This window comes from Engraulis encrasicolus, chromosome 23, assembly GCF_034702125.1.
Source record: "Engraulis encrasicolus isolate BLACKSEA-1 chromosome 23, IST_EnEncr_1.0, whole genome shotgun sequence".
Classification (NCBI taxonomy): Eukaryota; Metazoa; Chordata; class Actinopteri; order Clupeiformes; family Engraulidae; genus Engraulis; species Engraulis encrasicolus.
Window position 1 is genome coordinate 20,468,066 of NC_085879.1, and position 20,147 is coordinate 20,488,212.

Consider the following 20,147-nt stretch of genomic DNA (forward strand, 5'->3'; position numbering starts at 1 on the left):
TACATTCATTTTATTAAAATGGTGCTTTGCAAAATAGGCATTGGGGGGCATTTTCAACAACATAAAAAATAGGCATTCAATAATTCCCTCGCTCAAGAGTTAAAAACAAGTGCTGTCTGCATATGCTTTGGAGTACAACAACAACAATCCTATAACAATTCCCATAAGCATTTTGTATCCAGTATTTACAAATGTACATGAATTCATATTTCATATTGACATAATACACATTTGCTGAGGAGGAAAGCATGTGCCTCCTCACATGGGCTATACATCAGGCAGGGATCACATTAACAGTGTAAGATATAAACCTTTTCCAACCACAAGGTAGTTAGACAATCTACCTGCTAGTCAAGAGTAAAGGTATTAAATGTGTGTTCATAATTGGCCAGCCACTTTCATATGTTTTCAGTCATGAGCAAATTACCATATATCTGTTGGACACAGAGAGCAGTATGAGATTTTGATGAAACACTTTTACTTTGTGAATGTGCAGTCGGTACATTTTGTACAGTGGATGAAACAGAGTGCTGTGAAGAAATGTACTCTCAAAACCTTCGGTGGCCCCCTTTAGTCTTTACATTCTGTTGGGGTCTTGGAAGAAACAAATATTGTCTCAGGATTTATACGTAGGATATCCACCTCTGGTCTATACATTTTTGTAAGGTTTCTGAATGAAGTAAATATTGTTCCAGGATTTAAAAAAAAACTGTCTAAACCTTTTCCTGTGCAATTTGTGTGGGGCTCCTCCTCCCACGTGTCCTTGTCCTGTCCTCAGGGCCATGGTCTCCATACTGCCCGAGTGCTGCAGCTGCTGTTGCTGATGCTGATGACTGACAGGGATGCAGGGATAGCAGGGTGTGCTGTGGTGAGAGAGAGCTGTGGCTTAGGCAGGATGGAGATAGTCTTTGTGTGGACCTCTGGGCTCCTGTTTGTGTGCATACCACCATCTTGACCTGAAGACCAAGTCTGTGAGTGAAGCTCCATGCTGCTGTGTCTGTGTACGCCTCCATCCTGCACGAAAGGGACAATCTGCCTCTGGGGAGCAGCCCTCAGTCCTGGCTGCCCCCTCTGAGTCAAACCTCCAGCCGTTGTTGTTGTTGGTGTCTCGTATCCAGATGAGCTGTGTGTGGTGTGCTTTACTGTGAATGTCAGCTTCTGCAAATGAAAGGCTAGATTGACAGCAGGTGCAGTTCTCCTCTGCATCTGAACACTTGAGCTCAGGACAGCGGTCTGGCTGCTGCAGTTTCTCAAGAAGTCTGCAGCCTTCCTCAGACAAGCGGAGTAGCCGTCCTGGAACTCTTGTTCCACGTCGCCGTCCCTCCTTTTGGTACCGTCTTGGCACTTCAGAAATGTGACCGTGTGCTCCAGGATTTCAGCTTTCTCGACTCTCCTGCCTGCCAAGCCCTGTGAAGGAGACATGGATGAAAATTTGAATTACTTTGCTCTGGCTGACAAAAGCAATTTTGCATGAGCTTTAGTGGCAAATGCAGGATTAATGTGGAAGCTATTAGACCTACATACCTGATGTTCCGGGTGATGAAGAAGCATCACCCTCAGATTTTCGAGGCAGGTGTTTATTCTCTCTCGTCTGAATTTTTCAACTTCTGGTTTTGGAAGCTGTAACCATACAAGATAAGATTAGTTAAAATGACATGAAAGGATATGAACTTCCCCCAGACAACAACTAATAAATATACTGTATGTGGTATTGAATGACAAACTGGAAGGAAAAAGTGAGACATTGATTTAATTTACAGTACCTTTCCAGATACCTTCCTTGTGCCTGTACGCTTCACCAAAAGAGTTTTCATAGCTGTGTTGGTTTGAGTCACATATCCTTCATAGGAAAAGCAGTGAGCTCAGTATTTGGGCTTTGGGACCTCACCCAGCATTTATGGGTGGCAAAGCTGCTGCCCAGGCCACACCCACAACCATCCCTTTACCAATAGGAAGAAGGTCATGTTTTTTGTGTGCTTTAATATCAGAACTTGATTAAAGCCATGACAATACACAAGTGATGAACTTTGCAGTGGTTATCAACAGTTGGTTATATCTTTTAGCCTTGCGCAATTTTGTCATTTGAGCATGTACTTGGATTTTCTTTTCTGCAACACAATGACATTTTACGTTGGAACTACAGAACTGCTAAGTCTGTATTGCAGTCTGCGTAAAAAAAAGTTTTTTCAGTATGTGTATTTGATCTATTTACAAACTGGACAAACCAAAACAATCCTTGCAGGGCAGAGGGAACACTGTTTGTCTGTGGGGCAATACGGAGGTGAGAGAACGTGTCCACATCGGCAAATGGGCCAGATGCCTTTGATGCGGTCATAAACGCATTTTGGTCTCGTGCAGAAGGTACAACATTTAACACCTTGGCTCGAGCTGCGCACGTGGCAACGATAATGGGCGCAGTGCGAGACCTTTCTGTGCCCTTTCTTTACCTTTACACCTTCGTTTCCTTCGGTCTCGACCAGATTAATTATTTTAGTCAACATGCAGGATTTTGACCTGGTAATTCATTTATTAAGATTCAACTTCCATTTAGCCTAAATAATATTTGTTGTCTAGACCAAGATTACCCTGATAACATCTATGTTTGCGTAGGTTTCTGGGGATAGCAAAGCCCGTGCCATAGGGTTATCCGACTTTTACGCACGCAATTGCCTACCTTACAAATAAGTAGCCTACAAGTTGTTTACTAGCATTAAGTTGTCATTGAAATTATGGCTAAAATTAAATTGTAACGACTATAATAAGATATTTCTCATGAACGTTATTTCTCATTAAAATAGCGCGTAAAGTTGTCTTTTTTAGGAACGAAAGGTTGCATCAGCATAAAATGTGAAGACCTCACATGAAATCTTGTATTGTACAGGGAACTTAATAAATGTCTGTAATTGTGTGTAGCGGAAGGGATCTAAAAGATTACCTTTCTAATGCATGTGTGCTTATTTTATTGTTGCGTTGTCCACACATCCGCAACAGATGAAAAACTGAACATAAGTCTGCCCTTAATCCATTTAAACAAGACCATAATTGCATTTAGGGATCGATTCTCTCCTTTAATAACCGGTTAAAACCTCACTCCAGTTGTTTGGGAACAGTGCAGCCTCCGCTGAATCCGTAATCTCATTTGAATTGAAAGTCGTTTATTTAAAGGCTCAGCCATGGGCGACCGAGTAACGCAAATCTCCACATGAAAGCGAGTTGTGTTGAAAGTTCACCGTGGTGGTACTAAGCTCCAAACTTTGATGAAGAACAACGTTGCCATGGTCACAGTTGCGGTGGGGGAGTATGCAGCTACCAAGCAAACAAACTACCCCAGTGATTAGCCAAATTAAGGCTGCTCTAGACAATATGGCAAAAGACAGAGGCTTCAAAGTGATCATGCATATTAAGGTATCCAATTTGTTGATACAAAATGCATAAAATAAAACATTGTTGCATGGATATCTTCACACTAAATGGGGGGGGTGTGGGGGGGGGATTAAATGTCAAATCAGTCTCTGAAGTCAACTGTGCTTGTAATAATAATAATGTCTCCGAAATGCTCTTTGCTTTTCATAGTGAGGAGAAATCACAGTCCTCTGCCTGTGTAGAGTTCCAGCCAACTGGTACTGTTCCAGTAACAATGCATGAGAGTGTTACAAACACAAATACAGTATACTGTAGGCCTATATTAAAAATGTATGTAGGCCTATATGGTTTTTAAAAAGATAAACAAGCATGCACCCGTGCACGCACACAAACACACACACACACACAAACCTACCCAAATATTGGCAGAGTGGACTAATATGTACAGTAGACTAATAAATTAAAGCATTATCACATGGTTGTAATCTTTTAGGATCTCTTTATGGAGAAATAAAAGCACACACTAAGCACCACGACTGTTGGGTATGTAACTATCGTCACACCTAATCGAAAATGATGTGTGCAGGCTTTGTTGACCCAGCACAAGCTAAGTGCTAACACATCACTTGTGGAACATTCTGGAATCCCCTTTCTCTTGCATGTGTCTAGCAGCCTTATTGCAACCTTGGCTGATGTGTTGATAGTTGGGTGGTTGTGGGGGTCTTTGATAAGAGCATTTTGGACACTCTAATCATTTGATTGCAATTGCTCTGACAAGTGTCCTGCAAACTACAGCATTTGACATCAGAGCAGGTCACCCCCTCTCCCCAAATCAGCATTTGAATGACCGTTGCTTCTCTACCAATCAGCGGCCTCAGGACCTGCGAGCTGCGTAAACTGAGAGCTTTAGGGAATGGTTGGCAGATGGAGCAGTCATTGGCCGGCTGAGGGTCTGCAAATGTCTGCATGTTCACAAGTTCAAGTGTCCACATTTACACAGGAGATGAGAGATCTTTGAGCTGTGAGGTTTTTAACTATTGCCTGTGACTGCAGGGGAATCAGTATTCTACAGTCAAGGCCATGCCGGAAATGTTCCTGCGCTATACAACATACTTCACTACATAGGAGTTACATTGGAGCATAGGAGTTACATTGGTTTTATGCGCTAGGCAGTGAATGGCGGAACATTATGTAGTCTACGTTTTTGGACTCGCACAGAAATACACACATAGCAGAGCTGTGAGATTTGGGCCATAATCCTGTGACTCTGGAGCAGTAAATTCACAAAAAGCAAGGTCATGTTTGAATTTTGTACAGCCCGTTTAGGCCTTGTCTGAGGTGCTCACTCTAAAGATGGCATGTTCAGCGAGTCTAGAATTCCAGTGTTGAGAAATTCACACATCAAAACAATATGAAGTTTGAAGTTTTTTGTTTTAATACAAAAATAGAACCAGTGACAGTCTCCAACTTCCCGTGTTTAATGTAAACAGGAATGAGAAGGGGAAAAAACTAAAAATCAAAAGCTCTTTGTAAAAACACTTTGATCCATCTGCTGTTAAAAAGGTAAGCACGAAAATTCTGGAAAAAAATAAATGAATGGTGATACCAAATACCACCCTCTCTCAAAAAAGTAAAATATACAAGTAGACAGCTCATTCAGGATACAGTTTCAAAAAAATAAACATCCGCGTTCAAAAAAATAAACATATCCACTGTACAAAAGTACATATATACAGTTTTTTCAAAGCACAACTATCATCTCACAGGAAGTCATAGCCAAACCGATTTGCAAATATACAGAAACAGTACAAGTTCTTTTTGACATGCATTCACCACGAGATCACTTAGGAATCCCATTTCAGTCATCTTTCACCTCGGTATACCAGAAATGGCACATCAATTCATCACAAGGTATTCATAGACAAAAATATATCTATGTGTAGTATGTCCAGTCATATGATCCTGCCGTGCTATTACAGGTCAGCACAAATTCCACCCATGCCAAAAACAGGACGGATACCACTTAAAGGGGATGGATCAGGACTGTTCCAGACAGGAAAGACGACAGGAGGGGGGGCCCTTCACATGACCTTGTCCTGGGTCCGGGTTCCACATTGCCCAGTAGATTCACTTCAGGGAACCCCACAATTGCTAGCTACTGCGGCCACGGTCTCCACACACAGTCACTACTGACCACCAATGCGGGCCTGTGAGAGGCGGCCATGTTTGTGGTTGCCAGGTAACCGGCCTGTTGTCCATACGGTACAGTGGATGTGGTGAGGCACGTTGCTAGGGATGACTGTCTGGACTGTTGTTTCGCTGTCAGAGTCCTGCGGTCGTAAAGTGGCATCGTCATGGTCGCTGGATATTTATAGGAATTTCCTGTTGACGTTGATGAGTGGTGGGGACTGTAGGAAGCCTTCTGCTCTGGTGCGCATTCCAGTTCTTGGTTTTTAGAGGACATGAAGTGGCTGACGGTCAGCAAACAGGCCGTCACACCATCGCTGTACATCTGCTTGTGGGGAGGAGACATGTTGCCTTCTTCTTCATCTTGCTCTTGGTCTACCTCTTCCCGAGCTCTCTTCCGGCGGGCCTGAAGCTGTGCATGTTCAGCACGGAGGAAGTTCACCACGCTGTCCAGAATCTCAGCCTTCTCCACTTTAGGGCTCCTCAGTTTCTGTAAGCGGAAAGGGGACCAACAGAAATGTTGTAGTGAGTAGTCCAAGGTGCCAGAAGAGTATCGAGTAGCCCTGGTGCATAGCTTACTGATCCAATAACCTTGAAAGTAAGCCACACACTTGGCACACTTCGCTAGGTATTTTATATTCAATGTCCCATAGTTCCAACATTAAATTAGACAAATTGGTGGAGTATAGACCAAGATCAAAACATAAAATTAGATGCCAAGTGGTCAGTGTGTAGATTATTACATTGTTTTTTGTTGTTTTGTTTTTTCAGACATTAATTTATTCTAAGTTATACAAGTGTGCATACCTCATTATTTCCAGAGAGCAGGATTCTCAGTGTCTCCAGGCTGTGGTTGATGCGGTCCCTTCTGCGCTTTTCCATCACTGGCTTGGCAATCTGAAATACACAATATTCAACTTTAAAGGAGAAAGAGGACTGGAGGGCTGATGCGATCAAGTAGCAAAACAGGTGGTGGTTTGAAGGTGCTCTTTGGCCGAGACTGGAAGATAACAAAAAAGCAGCATGCCAAGGCACATGCCAACATGTTTGCCAACATGTTTGGGCCAGCTATCTTTCAAAAGAGCTCCAACTCTAGGATAGGTTAGTCACCTTCCAGCAAGACATCATCAGATTACTTGGTTACCCAAAGTACACCAACGTTTCAAATGACACCTTTAGGTGTAGGATTTGTGATGTTGTGACTAAGGGTAAAGTATTTACTCACTCTACACAACAAGACATTTAATTATTTGCAAAACGGAGTAAGTTGTTTATATCGGCATTGCTTTCTACATGGGGCGGACAAAACACAACAGGATACACTAGCAGGTGTTCTGGGCAACTACAGGTCTTAAACGGCAAAATCCATTAGTCATTAGATCAATCATCAATCTAGCAAGCAAATGCATCTTACCCTTCGAAATTTCTTTGGTTCTGGACGTTCCATGATGATGATAGAGTATAGAAACCGGGAGCAGCTCTGCTGCAGAATTCTGAAGTTCAAACTGCACAGGTCCACCTGCCTTTTTAGACAGAAGTGTGCGCAAACCACACCCACATCCCCGCCTCTCAATTTGGCAGAACAATGACCCCGTGACCCTCCCGTTAAGGGAACAAAAGGAAAAGACTGTTTTCTGTGCCTCTCCTCCTCTCCTAGTAAAATCAACCATGAGCATGATTAACAAATACTACACTAAACATATTCGCTGCATTACAGATGGTCTAGTAGTGTCCACTCTGTTGTTTTCATAGTAGGCCCAGCACACTATTAATCTCTTTTTAGACATTATTTGTGAATGGAAAAGCGGAAGGCTACTGTACGTCCAATGGCTAATTCATACACAAAAATCTCTAGATACACATTTAGACATTTTATTTCACAGAGAAATATATCCTATCACGTCTCGGGTTAGCCTACAGAAAAATGTCCAGGACCAGGGCAAACTGTATAGTTTTTAGACCATGCGATTGCAAATACTCAACTCTTTCTTCCAGTAGGAGCACCAAATGTGCATTTATCAGGTTGTTCCGATGTGCGATTCAGTGATGTGCCATCATCATCATCCCACAGAAGAGCCTGCGAAAGACGACTATCAACACACACAGAGGACACCCGATTAATAACCGTTAGACCGCGAGCTAACCCATAGGAACAAGACATTCAGAGGGTGCCAAGACTGTTGCTTCGCAATCGACACACTGCCACCGAGTCATTATGAGACGATTATGGTGATTTATAACGTCCTTTCATGATGATCTCCATATTAGGTAAGGTTTCTCTGAAGTAAACTGCCGATGGACAGTCGCGTAAGATTCCATTCACTTTCCAGTCCCGCAGGCAATCATTTTCGCGCCCAAACACTGCCAAGACAACTGCTTATTTGGTTTAACCCCACACCCACACACACTTTGCCCGGGCAAAACAAAACTAGTCATATTAAAGTCTGTACCAAATCCTGGCGCTAAAATAATTCAATTTACAAGACAGTGGCGGGATTATATAACTCATCTGTGAGCCACTGCGAGGATAAATGGAGAGTGAAAACTACCATGATCGGATCAAGAGCAACCCGGAGAGATTATCTGAAATTAAAGAGGCCTCTTCCACAAAAACAGGAAGAAGTAGCCCTTTGTGTTTGTCTTTGGGGCTGCAGTGGTGCGTGCCGGCTCAATCCATGAAATCTGTTTATCACCGATTAGCATCTTGTGGCAAACCCACTTAAACCACCGTGAGCGTGCGTCTCCGGTGTGTGCATGAGCGCGCGCGCGTGTGTGCTGGTTGGGGGAAGTGTGTGAGAGATGAGGCAGCAGTGTGGATGCCTGCGTGTTGGTGCCATTAATGTGGACACATTTAAATTAAATGTTGCTAGATATTTTGGTAATAAGACGTGTTTCTGGCGCATGAGCTTCCTCCACAAGACAGTGATTGCACAATAAAATTAGTAACCTGTTGCGCATGACTTTTCAAGGGAGCAGTGCGATATATGTAGTCTGAATGGGCATTAAAGTTATATGTTAAGTATTAAAAGTATGTTAAAATATGGCACATTTGAAGTATGTTATCGATATCCCTGAATAACAAATGGTTTACGATGCTCAGTCATGTTTTGCTCGTGCGCTCTCACGCAAGGTGTCACTTTTACGCACGTTATTTTCACCAGTAGTTGCGGTGACCTCTTGGCACGCTCTGGTCATTTTGTCACCCTGTCCCTAATATAACATATTCACACTACAAGTGTGATATGCATTTAGAGTTTGTTCACTTTATTTTAGCTCCCATGAGAAAATAGTACAGACCGGTTTGGAGAGTTAACTGTTCAAAGCCATAGTATTCGGACTTGCTGAACTCAATTTATAGCTATACAATTCAAAAGTGATTTGAGTATAGCTTAAATTTAAGATCGGCAAGATTCTTTGATGGGCATATTTGAGATCACATATAACGTGTGGATCAGCATTCTCACCTCAGACAGCAACAACAGGTTTTTTTCGCATGCGCGTGCCTACTCGCGCCAGTCTTTGCGCAGAAAAGAGGACATAGGAAACTCCAGCGCAACCCGAGCCGTTTCAGCATCATTCACACCCTTTGGCCAATCAGCTTCTCCCTTTAGCTCCAAAATACCCCCTCAAACCTGGGGAACATTTCATTTACCCAAGTCACCCCATCAGAGATAGTCACACACATGACCGAAGGAGAGGTCCTGGACTTTTATTTGGAAAAGAGAATGAAGACCTCACAGGCAAACAAGTCAGAATGCACAAAAAGAGTAAGTGTTATTGTTGGACCGGTACAGGCCTTTAGGCCTAATTTGAAGCTCCACATCTATGGGTTTTAAACAGATTCACAAATATACAGAAACAATTTGCAGCGTTGCTGTCCAGTTATGTTGTTGAATTAAGCCTTTTCTCTTTTATTTGTTTAATAGGTGCTGAAACCTGTGATCGAGAAGAAAAGGAGAGACAGGATAAATCAGAAGTTGCATGAACTCAGAGTTTTGTTGCTGAGATGCACCCAAGACCAGGTAAGGAAGCAATGCGGTTTGAAATGGGCCATTGATTGTGCAAAATGCTGTTTTTTTGCAACAATCTTATTTTCTATGTATTACGGTATTATAGTGCCTCCAAGGCTGTTTGGGCTGTATACTTTTCTTATGAGTTAACCCCGTAGCGCAGCACTTAAGTTATAACCTTACTGTCACCAAAATTGTAATGTCTATGTCTTAATCTGTTACTTAAAGTTACAATGTCAAACCTAAATAATCCAAAATGCTGTCAGTGATTTTGAATTTGTACTTATGTTAAATTTACAATTTTCTAAAACTATAGCGTCTGCAGAATCCTAAACTGGAGAAGGCTGAGATATTAGACCTGGCTGTTCTGTACCTCAGGAGAGACACAGAAATCCAACAAAACGGTATGGGAGCATTCTTCCTTTTTCAAGACAATATGTGCACAAACAGTTATTGAAATGTACTTTCATTTGCGTTGATTTCAGCTTTATTGTCTCAAGAAGGGACAGTTAACAATTTTTGTTCAGCACTGTATTTTATATTACACATTACATTATACTTTTTACACTTCACAATTTTTAAAAATATAATTTATATTTTAATGCAGAATCTCTGGGGCAGTATTCCCCCGTCGAAGACATCAACCCAGTCTTTGTCACCTCCACACCTAAGCCCTCCCAGGACCAGTTTGCTCCGATCTACCAGCGTCTACCCAACATGTCCACTACTTATGTCACCCACAATAACGGCCACTCCTCCGAGCCCCACGACCCTGAGGCCGAGGAGGTCAGCAAGCTGAGGCTGTGCCTGGACGGCCATTTGTCCCACCACCAGGGGCGCAGCACGAGAGGTCGTCACCTTCCTGGCAGAGGTGGTGGTCATCTTGACTCCAGCTCAGTGGTGACTACATCGGAGCAGCTGACCCCGCCACACTCCCCGTCCCTGTCCTGCTCCTCTCCCAACAACACCTCCTCCTCCATCTCCACCTCCCCGCCCCCCTCTCCCTCCTCGCCCTCGTTGTCCTCCTCCTCATCCCCCCATCCACATCCTCATCCCTTCCCTCTGCCCTGCTATGATCGCCACTCTTCATCACACAGGGCTTTTTCCTCAGACAGCCACAGTCAGCTCTCCCTATCACCTTCCTCTTCATCGTCCTCTTCATCATCAGGTCCAGCCAGAGCTCTGTCCTTCACGAGTCGTCATTCGGCGCTACAGTCTCATTCTGCCACCAGAGGGCGAAGTTTGGCTTCGCCCATAAGCGCTACTACAGCATGGAGGCCCTGGAGCTGAGGACCTGTGGTGCTAGGGGTGGGGGTGGGAGCGCGAGTGGGAGTCTGGAGAACTATTCGAAGGGCCGAACACTGGCTGCCCGTTGAGGACTATTAAAATGATATTGCTCGCAGAAACGGTCAAATTTCATGGGGCCCAGGAGTTCTTTCCCTGGCCCCTGCTGCGAAGTGACCCTGCTTTTGCAACATACGTGTGACCAAATGCTCTGTGTGACAAATGCTCTCTGGACAAATGTGGCCATTCAAGACAACGTCTCTACCACTTAGCTCACTCCACCCCACTCCACTCCAAGCAGGGTGCCCCCTACAGGGCATGTGTTGAGGTGCTTAGCAGGCAGTCCTTGGATAAGGACAGAAATGGACGAACTGTATTGAGACAGCAAAAGTCTATGAATTATCTCTCTCTCTCTCTCTCTCTCTCTCTCTCTCTCTCTCTCTCTCTCTCTTTCTCTCTCTCTCCTCTCTCTCTCTCTCTCTCTCTCTCTCTCTCTCTCTCTCTCTCTCTCTCTCCTTTCTCTGCCAGCTCATCTACCTCAGGATATGATTCAATGGATTGGCCGTGGAAAACTTGTATTTGGGACCTTCTGAACTGGGCATGTTGTCTTTATAAAGAGGACCAAGATGACACCTCCACTAGTACCAGGTTACCGCCTGGCCTTTCATGTTGGTTAGGTGATAGCCAACTCTACAGGGCCCTAATCACACCTTAATGGCAGCATTTGTCTTCTAGAATGACCCATCGATAGGGAATTGGGATTGGGAACTCTGTTGTGAGTGAATTGAACTATAATCTGTGCTGTTCTTAGAATAGACGCAAAGCCTCTTCACCAGGGTTCTGTCTCATGCCATGATGTATTGTGGGGGTGTGTTGTATATATGTAAATAGAGATGATTTATAAGCAAGTATATTTTTTATATATTTATGTTTTTGTATTTTTGAAAATAAAACACATGAAAAAAAAATGAAAATGTTCTTTGCTTCTTTACCCAGTTTTGTGTATTTCTTGTATAGAGAATATAGTAGTTGTGTTATTTTGTGATTGTAGTTTATTTGGCCTACACTACAGCACACCTCACCTCATGTTTCAACAAATTTGGTTACAGAACAAACATCTTGATCTATATTTGTGCAGACAACTATACGTAGGCCTAAATAAACCCACTTATACATCAGTTTATAGAAAAAAGGAGGAATGCTCAGTTTACTACAGCCTACAAATCATGCAACATATTTAATCCTACCTCAACCTCAACTAGGCCATACACTACAGCCTTATGCCACAATAATGCCATGAAAAGGGGGAGTTGCCATTAGGGACAGTTGTCATTCTTAGTGCATAATTGTTGATATAGGAACTTGTGTCTCAAGAGCCATTTACGGCTCTTGAGGTTGTCTTATCCGGCCCCTGATATAATTTTAATGTTATACAGTTTCACATGAAATGTGTTTTGTGTGCCTTTATAAAAATTTGGCCCCTCGAATGAAAACGGTTTCCACCCCTGATATAGATAGATACAATGTCTGGTAAGTAATGTCTGATAGAAATGTAGACCATGTCTGTCTACCTCTTAGTCTTATCTACATCATAAAGTAGGCCTACACTAGAGGCTTGCTGCACTAATAAGGCCCATTTTAAGTAAACTGTAGAAACTGACTTAAAATTCAATGTAGGCCTAATTCGATAGACTTTTAGTGTTGTTAATTTATTTTATGTGGCTCTTGAAAGCCCACCAAATTTCCTATTCAGCCCTCTTGGCTTGATGATGTAAAGTTGAGTAGCACTGGCTTAAAGCACTTCAGTGCAACGCTCTCTTTCCATTTCATGATGCTACATTGCCATCTAGTGGTTTTAAAGGGGATTGCCCAAATAGCAACTGCTTTCCATGAAATTCAGTATAGTAGCAAAATCATTCTACTCTAAGGACCAGATTTGGAGAAAAGTACAACCATTTGGTTCCTTGAAGTTCACATTAATGTACAAAATAGCTTAAAAAATGGGAACTAAAAACAATATAAAAAATAGTAATGAATAATAAAAAATCAGTCAGTGCCAAAATCATTGCCAAATCAGATTTTTTTATGGCAAAAAATATTCTGTTTATCCCCTTTCTGATCAACACTTTGGGCAGAAGACGCATACACACACGCACGCGTACACACACACACACACACACACACACACACACACACACACACACACACACACACAGACACACACACACACACAAACACACACACAGACACACACACACACACAAACACACACACACACACACACACACACACACACACACACACACACACACACACACACACACACAGAGTGCGTTACAATATGCGACCTTGCCTCCTCCACTTGTGCTTGTCTCCTCGTACCAGGAAGTAATATGTCATGATGACATCACTGACAACAGCCTTATATTTCAATATCTTTCAAAAGCTTAATTGTCAAAAGCTCAAAAGTCTTTTTCTCATCTGCAATTGGGATGGTGAATGAAAAACAGTCCCTCAAAAGTTGTTGTGGCTAGGCTGACAGCTGGGAAACTTTATCGTTTTCTCCACGGTGGAGGGGCCAGGAGGCGGGACGAGGAGACAAGCACAAGTGGAGGAGGCAAGGTCACATATTGTAACGCACTCAAACACACACACACACACACTCTGGGTCTTTCTCAAAACCTAGGCCAGTGTCCTTCCAAGTGTATCAGCCTAATTAGTCACGCCCAGTGATTGGACACTTTTTGGTGAACTCACACTTGGTGATTGGACACTTTGGTGAACAGAATCCAATCACTGGGTGTGACAAATAAAGGGTATCCAATCACTGGGCGTGACTAATTAGGCTGATACACTTGGAAGGACACTGGCCTATGCTTTGAGAAAGACCCACTGTCAACACTGGCAACACAGTCAATGGGAGAGAAAGTGTTAATTGTCTCCCATGAAGCCACTGAGGGCAGCATCCAGCAGGGGGCAGTGTCTCATTAGTTTGTCGAGGGCCACAAATACAGACATCTATCTACTGCACCACACAGGCTACTGTGCTTGCAATGCTGCTCATTACCTAAAGATTGGCCTGTGCAGTGACAGCCCTCCTCTGATTTACTCTCAGGACCAGCCAAAAATGGAAAGGTGTGCTTTTAACATCATAAAATATGTCTAAATTGCTCACTGCCTTGTGACCAACAGGACACTGCTTTCTGCCCACCAACCCCATGCACCAGCCAACTCAGCTGTCAGATGCTTGGGGTTCCTTTGGTGTCTGTGCTCCCTTCTTTTTTGTATTTGCTTGTCCTCTCCCTGTCTCTCTCTGTCTCTGTCTCTGTCTCTGTCTCTCTTTCTCTCTCTCTCTCTCTCTCTCTCTCTCTCTCTCTCTCTCTCTCTCTCTCTCTCTCTCATCCTCCTCTTATCCCTCCTCTGATAGATGTGCAGACTGCCCCTTCTGTATCTCTCACTCACATCTCTCTATTACGCGGCCGGAATATTTCCTGAGCTCGGCACGGAGGGGATTTGGCTGGAGAATACAGGCCTCTCCTGACATGATGGGACACGTCTCGGGGATAATGTTTTTCTCCTCCTCCTCCTCCTCCTCCTCCAGCCTCCCCTGGCCCCCTGTCCTACCCCACAGCCCCACCTCTACCTTCGCCACCCACCCTGGCTGCAACCTCCTTTAGGCCCCCTCAGTCCCTCCACCACCACCCAACTTCCACCCTACCTCCACCAAACCCTTAGTCTACAACCCCACTGGTCCCTTAACCCTTACATATCCTCCGGGTCAATTTTGATGCATATGGGCATTTGGCAACAGGAAAAACACACTAGACATCATTTTTTCATTGGAAACTTGATGACTTTTCTTACTGACCCAAGTCACATAATATCGAAAGAATTTAAAATTAAATAAATTCATATAAATCCTGTTTTTGTGCATAGAACGGCCCTTGGAGGACTTTTACTGCCCTTGGAGGATTCTGAAGTGGCGTCTGGAATGAAAAAGGTTCCCTACCCCTGCTTTACGGGTTCCCCCACAATGGCAACTGAGGGTTCTTTGAGGAACCATGTCACTTTAAACTATACCCCACAATGAAAATGAAGTTCAATGTCTGCACACTTGCACGCTTTTGCTTTTTCATAATTTTTTTTCCATGAATAAAAAAAGAATGGAGAAAAAAAGCAAAACTGGAGCAAGTGTGAGGGCATTTAACCTTATTTCCATAGTTGTCAACTGTGGTTTTCTCCTGAGTCCTTTATTTGTCTTTTATTTTTCATTTCTTTTCAGTGTTATACAAATATATTTTTTTGTGTTTTACCTGCTGATTTTTTCCTAGAAATCTATATGGGGTATAGACGGACTGCTTAGCCTGTAGTGATGAAGAGCTCTAGTGTGGATATGTGGCTGTGTGTAATGTATGTGTTTGATGTTTATAGGGACCCCCTCGAAAAAGAGATGGAACATCTCAAGGGGCTATCCCTTAATAAAAGAATTGAATTGAATTGAATTGTCTGAACCTTTTGTCCTGCACCTATAATTTGAATGCGCGCACTTCCTTACTGAGCACAGCACCCCACCCACCCAATCCTAGTGGTGTAGTCTACGTAGAACGCGGGTATACGGAGTATACCCACTTCTAAATTTCAGGGATTTCAGTATACCCACTTAAAATTGATTGATCTATTATTTTGAATGGCACAAATATATACAGTATACCCAGTTAAAAAATGCTCAAATATACAGTATACCCACTATGAAAAAGTAGACTACACCACTGCCCAATCCACTCCATCATCTTCTTCAGCCCTTTCACCCACCACTCCCCCCCCCCCCCCCCCAAATCATCTTCTCCCATCACACGGCACAGCAGAGATGCCTTCGTCTGTACTAGTGCCATTGGCACTCTGAGGCCACCTTTGTTCATTGTTGAGGAGGAGACCTGGGACTAGGGTAGAAGAGGGTCGGGATGGGGGTGGGGGTGTATATGGGGATGGTGTGTGTGTGTGTGTGTGTTTGTGTGTGTGTGTGTGTGTGTGTGTGTGTGTGTGTGTGTGTGTGTGTGTGTGTGTGTGTGTGTGTGTGTGTGTGTGTGTGTGTGTGTGTGTGTGTGTGTGTCTGTGTGTTGTGTGTGTGTGTGTGTGCATATCATGGTCAGTCTGAATCTCTCCACAGTCTGTCTTTGGGTTTTGATCATTTACAAAAAAAAGAGAGGACAACAAAGAAACTCATGGTCCTTGGAGCTGGATTGACAAATTAAAGAGGAAGGGAGTTGTCGGAACATCTGAAGGAACACTTGTAATAATTAGATGGAAAAAATACCTGTCCCAGCATCCCACCCAACACCCCAATATCCACGCCCCTACACAACCTTCCCCACACATCCAACCAACCACACACACACACACCTTGAACATAACCAACAACAGCTAATCATCTCTACTGTAAACCCTTTCCACACCAGGGGGTAATAGAGGATAAGGTGTGTGTGTGTGTGTGTGTGTGTGTGTGTGTGTGTGTGTGTGTGTGTGTGTGTGTGTGTGTGTGTGTGTGTGTGTGTGTGTGTGTGTGTGTGTGTGTGTGTGCGAAAGAGAGAGAGAGAGAGAGAGAGAGAGAGAGAGAGAGAGAGAGAGAGAAAGAGAGAGAGAGAGAGAGGTATTTTCCGATTAGCTCCAACACCCCCCTGTAATCACCAGTGTGCTCTAATGACAATCGCTTTCCCCAGCCACATTCCTGTACCCATCCCAAAACAAGGCGAGGAAGCCAAATCAAAGCAAACATCCACATCGCACATCACATCACATCGCATCGCCCAGGACGTGGAAGCCAAAGGAAGGATCTGCCGTGTGGTGCCATGCATCCGCCACGGCGTGCCATGGAGATGTCACGGTCCCGCCACGCTTCGCGGGCTGACAGCGGTAACAGCATTTGGCTTGGCGTACATCCTGAAGAGCAATTTGTTGAGGCAAGGCCGACATGTCAGGCCGTCTCTCTCATCACACGTGCACGCACTTGCGCCTGTTAGCGTAGCTGTAGCGTGCCGATTTGTTGTGGGTTTGTTTGGCAGGGGTGAGGTAGGGAGAGGGTTCACACATATTTGCGAGAAGGGCGCACAGAGACATAAATCATAAGCCAGCTAGATAAAGAAATAGATAAATTATAGAAACAAGCAGGTTTGGCCTGATCATTTGCGACTACTTGATCTGACTGTCTGCCAGTCTGTCTGAATGCCTCTCTGCCTGGTTGTCTCTGTCTACCTGCCTGTCAGTTTGCCTGTCTGATAATGTGCTATATAAGTCATTTTGATTGATTGTCTGTCTGTCTGTCTGTCTGTCTGTCTGTCTGTCTGTCTGTCTGTCTGTCTGACAGTTTGCCTGCCTGCCTGTCTGTCTGTCTGTCTGTCTGTCTGTCTGTCTGTCTGTCTGTCTGTCTGTCTGTCTGTCTGACAGTTTGCCCGTCTGTCTGTCTGTCTGTCTGTCTGTCTGTCTGTCTGCCTGTACCCATTATGATGTGAGGCTTAGAGGAACATTTATAACGTGAAAACCTTTCACATGATGCAATGGTTTGACAATCTAAGCTCGGCTTGATTTTGACACAATATGCAGTCAGTGTGTAGGGAAAATACAACATGCGAGGAAATAAAAAGGCAAATGCAGGAGGGCCATGATGCACACCTTTCCACCAGTGGAACACTGTAATAGCCATTGAAAAGTTAGGCGAATTACTATAGAACTACACTACTATGACATAACACAGGGCCTTTAGTAATGCACTACGACTTGGTCATTGACATTTGGGCAACAGCAAATTCATAACGCCACGTCTTAACGGGTTAAATGAGCAGGGTTAGTTTTATCATGAAGGGGAACTATCTTGGAGGAGAAGAGTGCTCACAAGCGTCAAGGTATATATATCACAATGCACCCTTGGTGATTTCCTTGTATTCTTGTCCTTCAGCTTGTTTCTATGTGTTTTAGGATGATGTCAAGGGATTAGCGACATGACAGGATGTCTATAATCTATGTCCAAGACTAAGCATCTCTGAGTAGCCTATCTGGGTGTAGGCTTGGAATAATTGAGAACTTCTGAGGAGGAACCCCAAACACAATCAGACACACCCAGGGCAATATTTATGTCACTACTGCCTTTTCTGGTTATTGCCCCAGGTTCAAATCAACATGAGGAAAGGAATTACTGTGTGTGTGTGTGTGTGTGTGTGTGTGTGTGTGTGTGTGTGTGTGTGTGTGTGTGTGTGTGTGTGTGTGTGTGTGTGTGTGTGTGTGTGTGTGTGTGTGTGTGTGTGTGTGTGTGTGTGTGCCTGTGTGTGTGTGTGTGTGCGTGCGTGCATGCATATGTGTGTAGGTGTGCAGTCAAAGACTTACTTACCATAGCAAACAGAAGAAATATTTGTCAGATGATTCAAACAGTTTTTCCTGTCGGCAGACACCTACACACCACACGCAAAGCAAGCACACACAGATAGACACACACCCCAAACACCCCCACAGATGAACAGAGAGACAAACGGACAGGCTTGTACAGACACACACACACACACACACACACACACACACACACACACACACACACACACACACACACACACACACACACACACACACACACACACACACACACACACACACACACACACACACACACACACACACTGCATAGCTCCCCGCTAGTAATACCTTCTAACGTTACCGCTTTTATATTTCGCTAGTTCGCCTTACAGAAGTAGGCTAATCTCAATGTTATCGCCCCCCCTCTTAAAATAGCAGCGGACATCAATGTCAACGCTGAAAAGGCTATTTCCTCTGTAACCTTCCATGCTCGCCGACCTGCCCTATCCTCTCTCCCATCCTATCCGCTCCTAGCCGAGCTCTTTCATTTCTCTCTCTCTCTCTCTCTCTCTCTCTCTCTCTCTCTCTCTCTCTCTCTCTCTCTCTCTCTCTCTCTCTCTCTCTCTCTCTCTCACTCTTTCTCTCTCTAACTCTGTTCATCTCTTTTTCTTTTCACCCCCACCCCCGTCGACACACGCACACATACTGCTGACTCTCTTTTACTTTTACTCTCTCTCACTCTTTCTATTTTTTATCTCTTCTCTATTTGTCTCACTGCTTTCTCCCTGTCTGTCTGTCTGTCTGTCTGTCTGTCTGTCTGTCTGTCTCTTTTCCTTTCTTTCTCTCTGTCTCCACCAAGGGCTTTGAAGTCCAGGGCAGAGAGACTGGAAGTCCTGACTGTAGCCAATTAGGCGGCACTATGAAGCATTTTTGACATGCATCCCGACACACACGCACACACACACACACACATACACACACACACACGCACACACACACACACACGCACACACACAAACACACGCACACACACACACAAATACACAAACATACACACAAATACACACACACACATGCACGCACGCACGCACGCACGCACGCACTCACGCACGCACACACACACGCACACGCACACACACACGTACACGCACACTAAGCAGACAGGAGAGTCCCTTTTCCTGGCTCTGCCCTGTCGGCCATGTTTCATCTGGGTCTCAAGCAGGACAGGCCTGTTGACAGAATAGCACGCACGCACGCACACACACACACAGGCATGCAAGCGCACAGACATGCATACACAGCCAGCCCATGTAAATGTAGGATTTCTTTGGGAGCAGCAAACTTGAAATAGTTTGGCAAAGTCAAAAGCATCCTGATGTAAAACTTCTTGAAAACAGTCTAGTCAAACATTGAACTGTAGATTGAAATGGCCATTTGCTCTCTCTCACACACACACGCACACGCACACATGCATGCACGCACGCACGCACGCACACACACACACACACACACACACACACACACACACACACACACACACACACACACACACACACACACACACACACACACACACACACACACACACACACACACACACACACACAGAACGAAAAAGAATTGACTTCAGCAAAAACCCACTCACCCTGTCAGGAACAAAGAAGCAGCACTGTCATTTCTGGAGTTTTTTCTCTATGCACAGAACAATTGAGCCAAGTGTGTGTCTGTGTGTGTGTGTGTGTCTGTGTGTGTGTGTGTGTGTGTGTGTGTGTGTGTGTGTGTGTGTGTGTGTGTGTGTGTGTGTGTGTGTGTGTGTGTGTGTGTGTGTGTGTGTGTGTGTGTGTGTGCGAGTGCGTGTGCGTGTGCGTGTGCGTGTGCGTGCGAGTGCGTGTGCGTGTGCGTGTGCGTGTGCGTGTGTGTGTGTGTGTGTGTGAGTGTGTGTGTGTGTGTGTGTGTGTGTGTGTG

General features: G+C 44.3%; 3 protein-coding genes across 3 annotated transcripts; 1 reads left to right on the forward strand and 2 right to left on the reverse strand.

The window, feature by feature from the left end:
- Positions 1–215: 215 nt before the first annotated feature.
- Positions 216–1,626, reverse strand: LOC134439889 (transcription factor HES-1-B-like; the record flags this gene model as incomplete). Its single annotated transcript, XM_063189799.1, has 2 exons — positions 216–1,407; positions 1,525–1,626. Coding segments are annotated over 2 exons (735 nt in total), but the record flags the coding sequence as incomplete, so codon positions are not given.
- A 3,149-nt stretch (positions 1,627–4,775) lies between these two features.
- On the reverse strand, positions 4,776–7,014 carry LOC134439681 (transcription factor HES-7.1-like). The gene is made up of 3 exons (XM_063189587.1): positions 6,965–7,014; positions 6,358–6,447; positions 4,776–6,040 (listed from the first exon to the last, which is right to left on the reverse strand). The coding sequence occupies exons 1-3, from the start codon at positions 6,995–6,997 to the stop codon at positions 5,519–5,521; spliced, it is 645 nt and encodes a 214-aa protein (XP_063045657.1). The 5' UTR covers positions 6,998–7,014; the 3' UTR covers positions 4,776–5,518.
- Positions 7,015–7,845: 831 nt separating this feature from the next.
- On the forward strand, positions 7,846–11,229 carry LOC134439932 (uncharacterized). Its single transcript, XM_063189859.1, has 4 exons — positions 7,846–7,857; positions 9,477–9,572; positions 9,877–9,964; positions 10,168–11,229. Exons 1-4 carry the CDS (start codon positions 7,846–7,848, stop codon positions 10,848–10,850), a joined length of 879 nt encoding a protein of 292 aa, XP_063045929.1. The 3' UTR covers positions 10,851–11,229.
- Positions 11,230–20,147: the final 8,918 nt, after the last annotated feature.

Excerpts from the sequence above, each read along its gene's own strand:
- LOC134439681 (XM_063189587.1), bottom strand. The coding sequence starts at position 6,997 with ATGGAACGTCCAGAACCAAAGAAATTTCGAAGG. Across the intron at positions 6,448-6,964 it reads AACCAAAGAAATTTCGAAGG|ATTGCCAAGCCAGTGATGGA; the intron begins GTAAGATGCATT and ends TGTGTATTTCAG. Across the intron at positions 6,041-6,357 it reads TGCTCTCTGGAAATAATGAG|AAACTGAGGAGCCCTAAAGT; the intron begins GTATGCACACTT and ends TTCCGCTTACAG.
- LOC134439932 (XM_063189859.1), top strand. Across the intron at positions 9,573-9,876 it reads TGAGATGCACCCAAGACCAG|CGTCTGCAGAATCCTAAACT; the intron begins GTAAGGAAGCAA and ends CTAAAACTATAG. Across the intron at positions 9,965-10,167 it reads CACAGAAATCCAACAAAACG|AATCTCTGGGGCAGTATTCC; the intron begins GTATGGGAGCAT and ends ATTTTAATGCAG.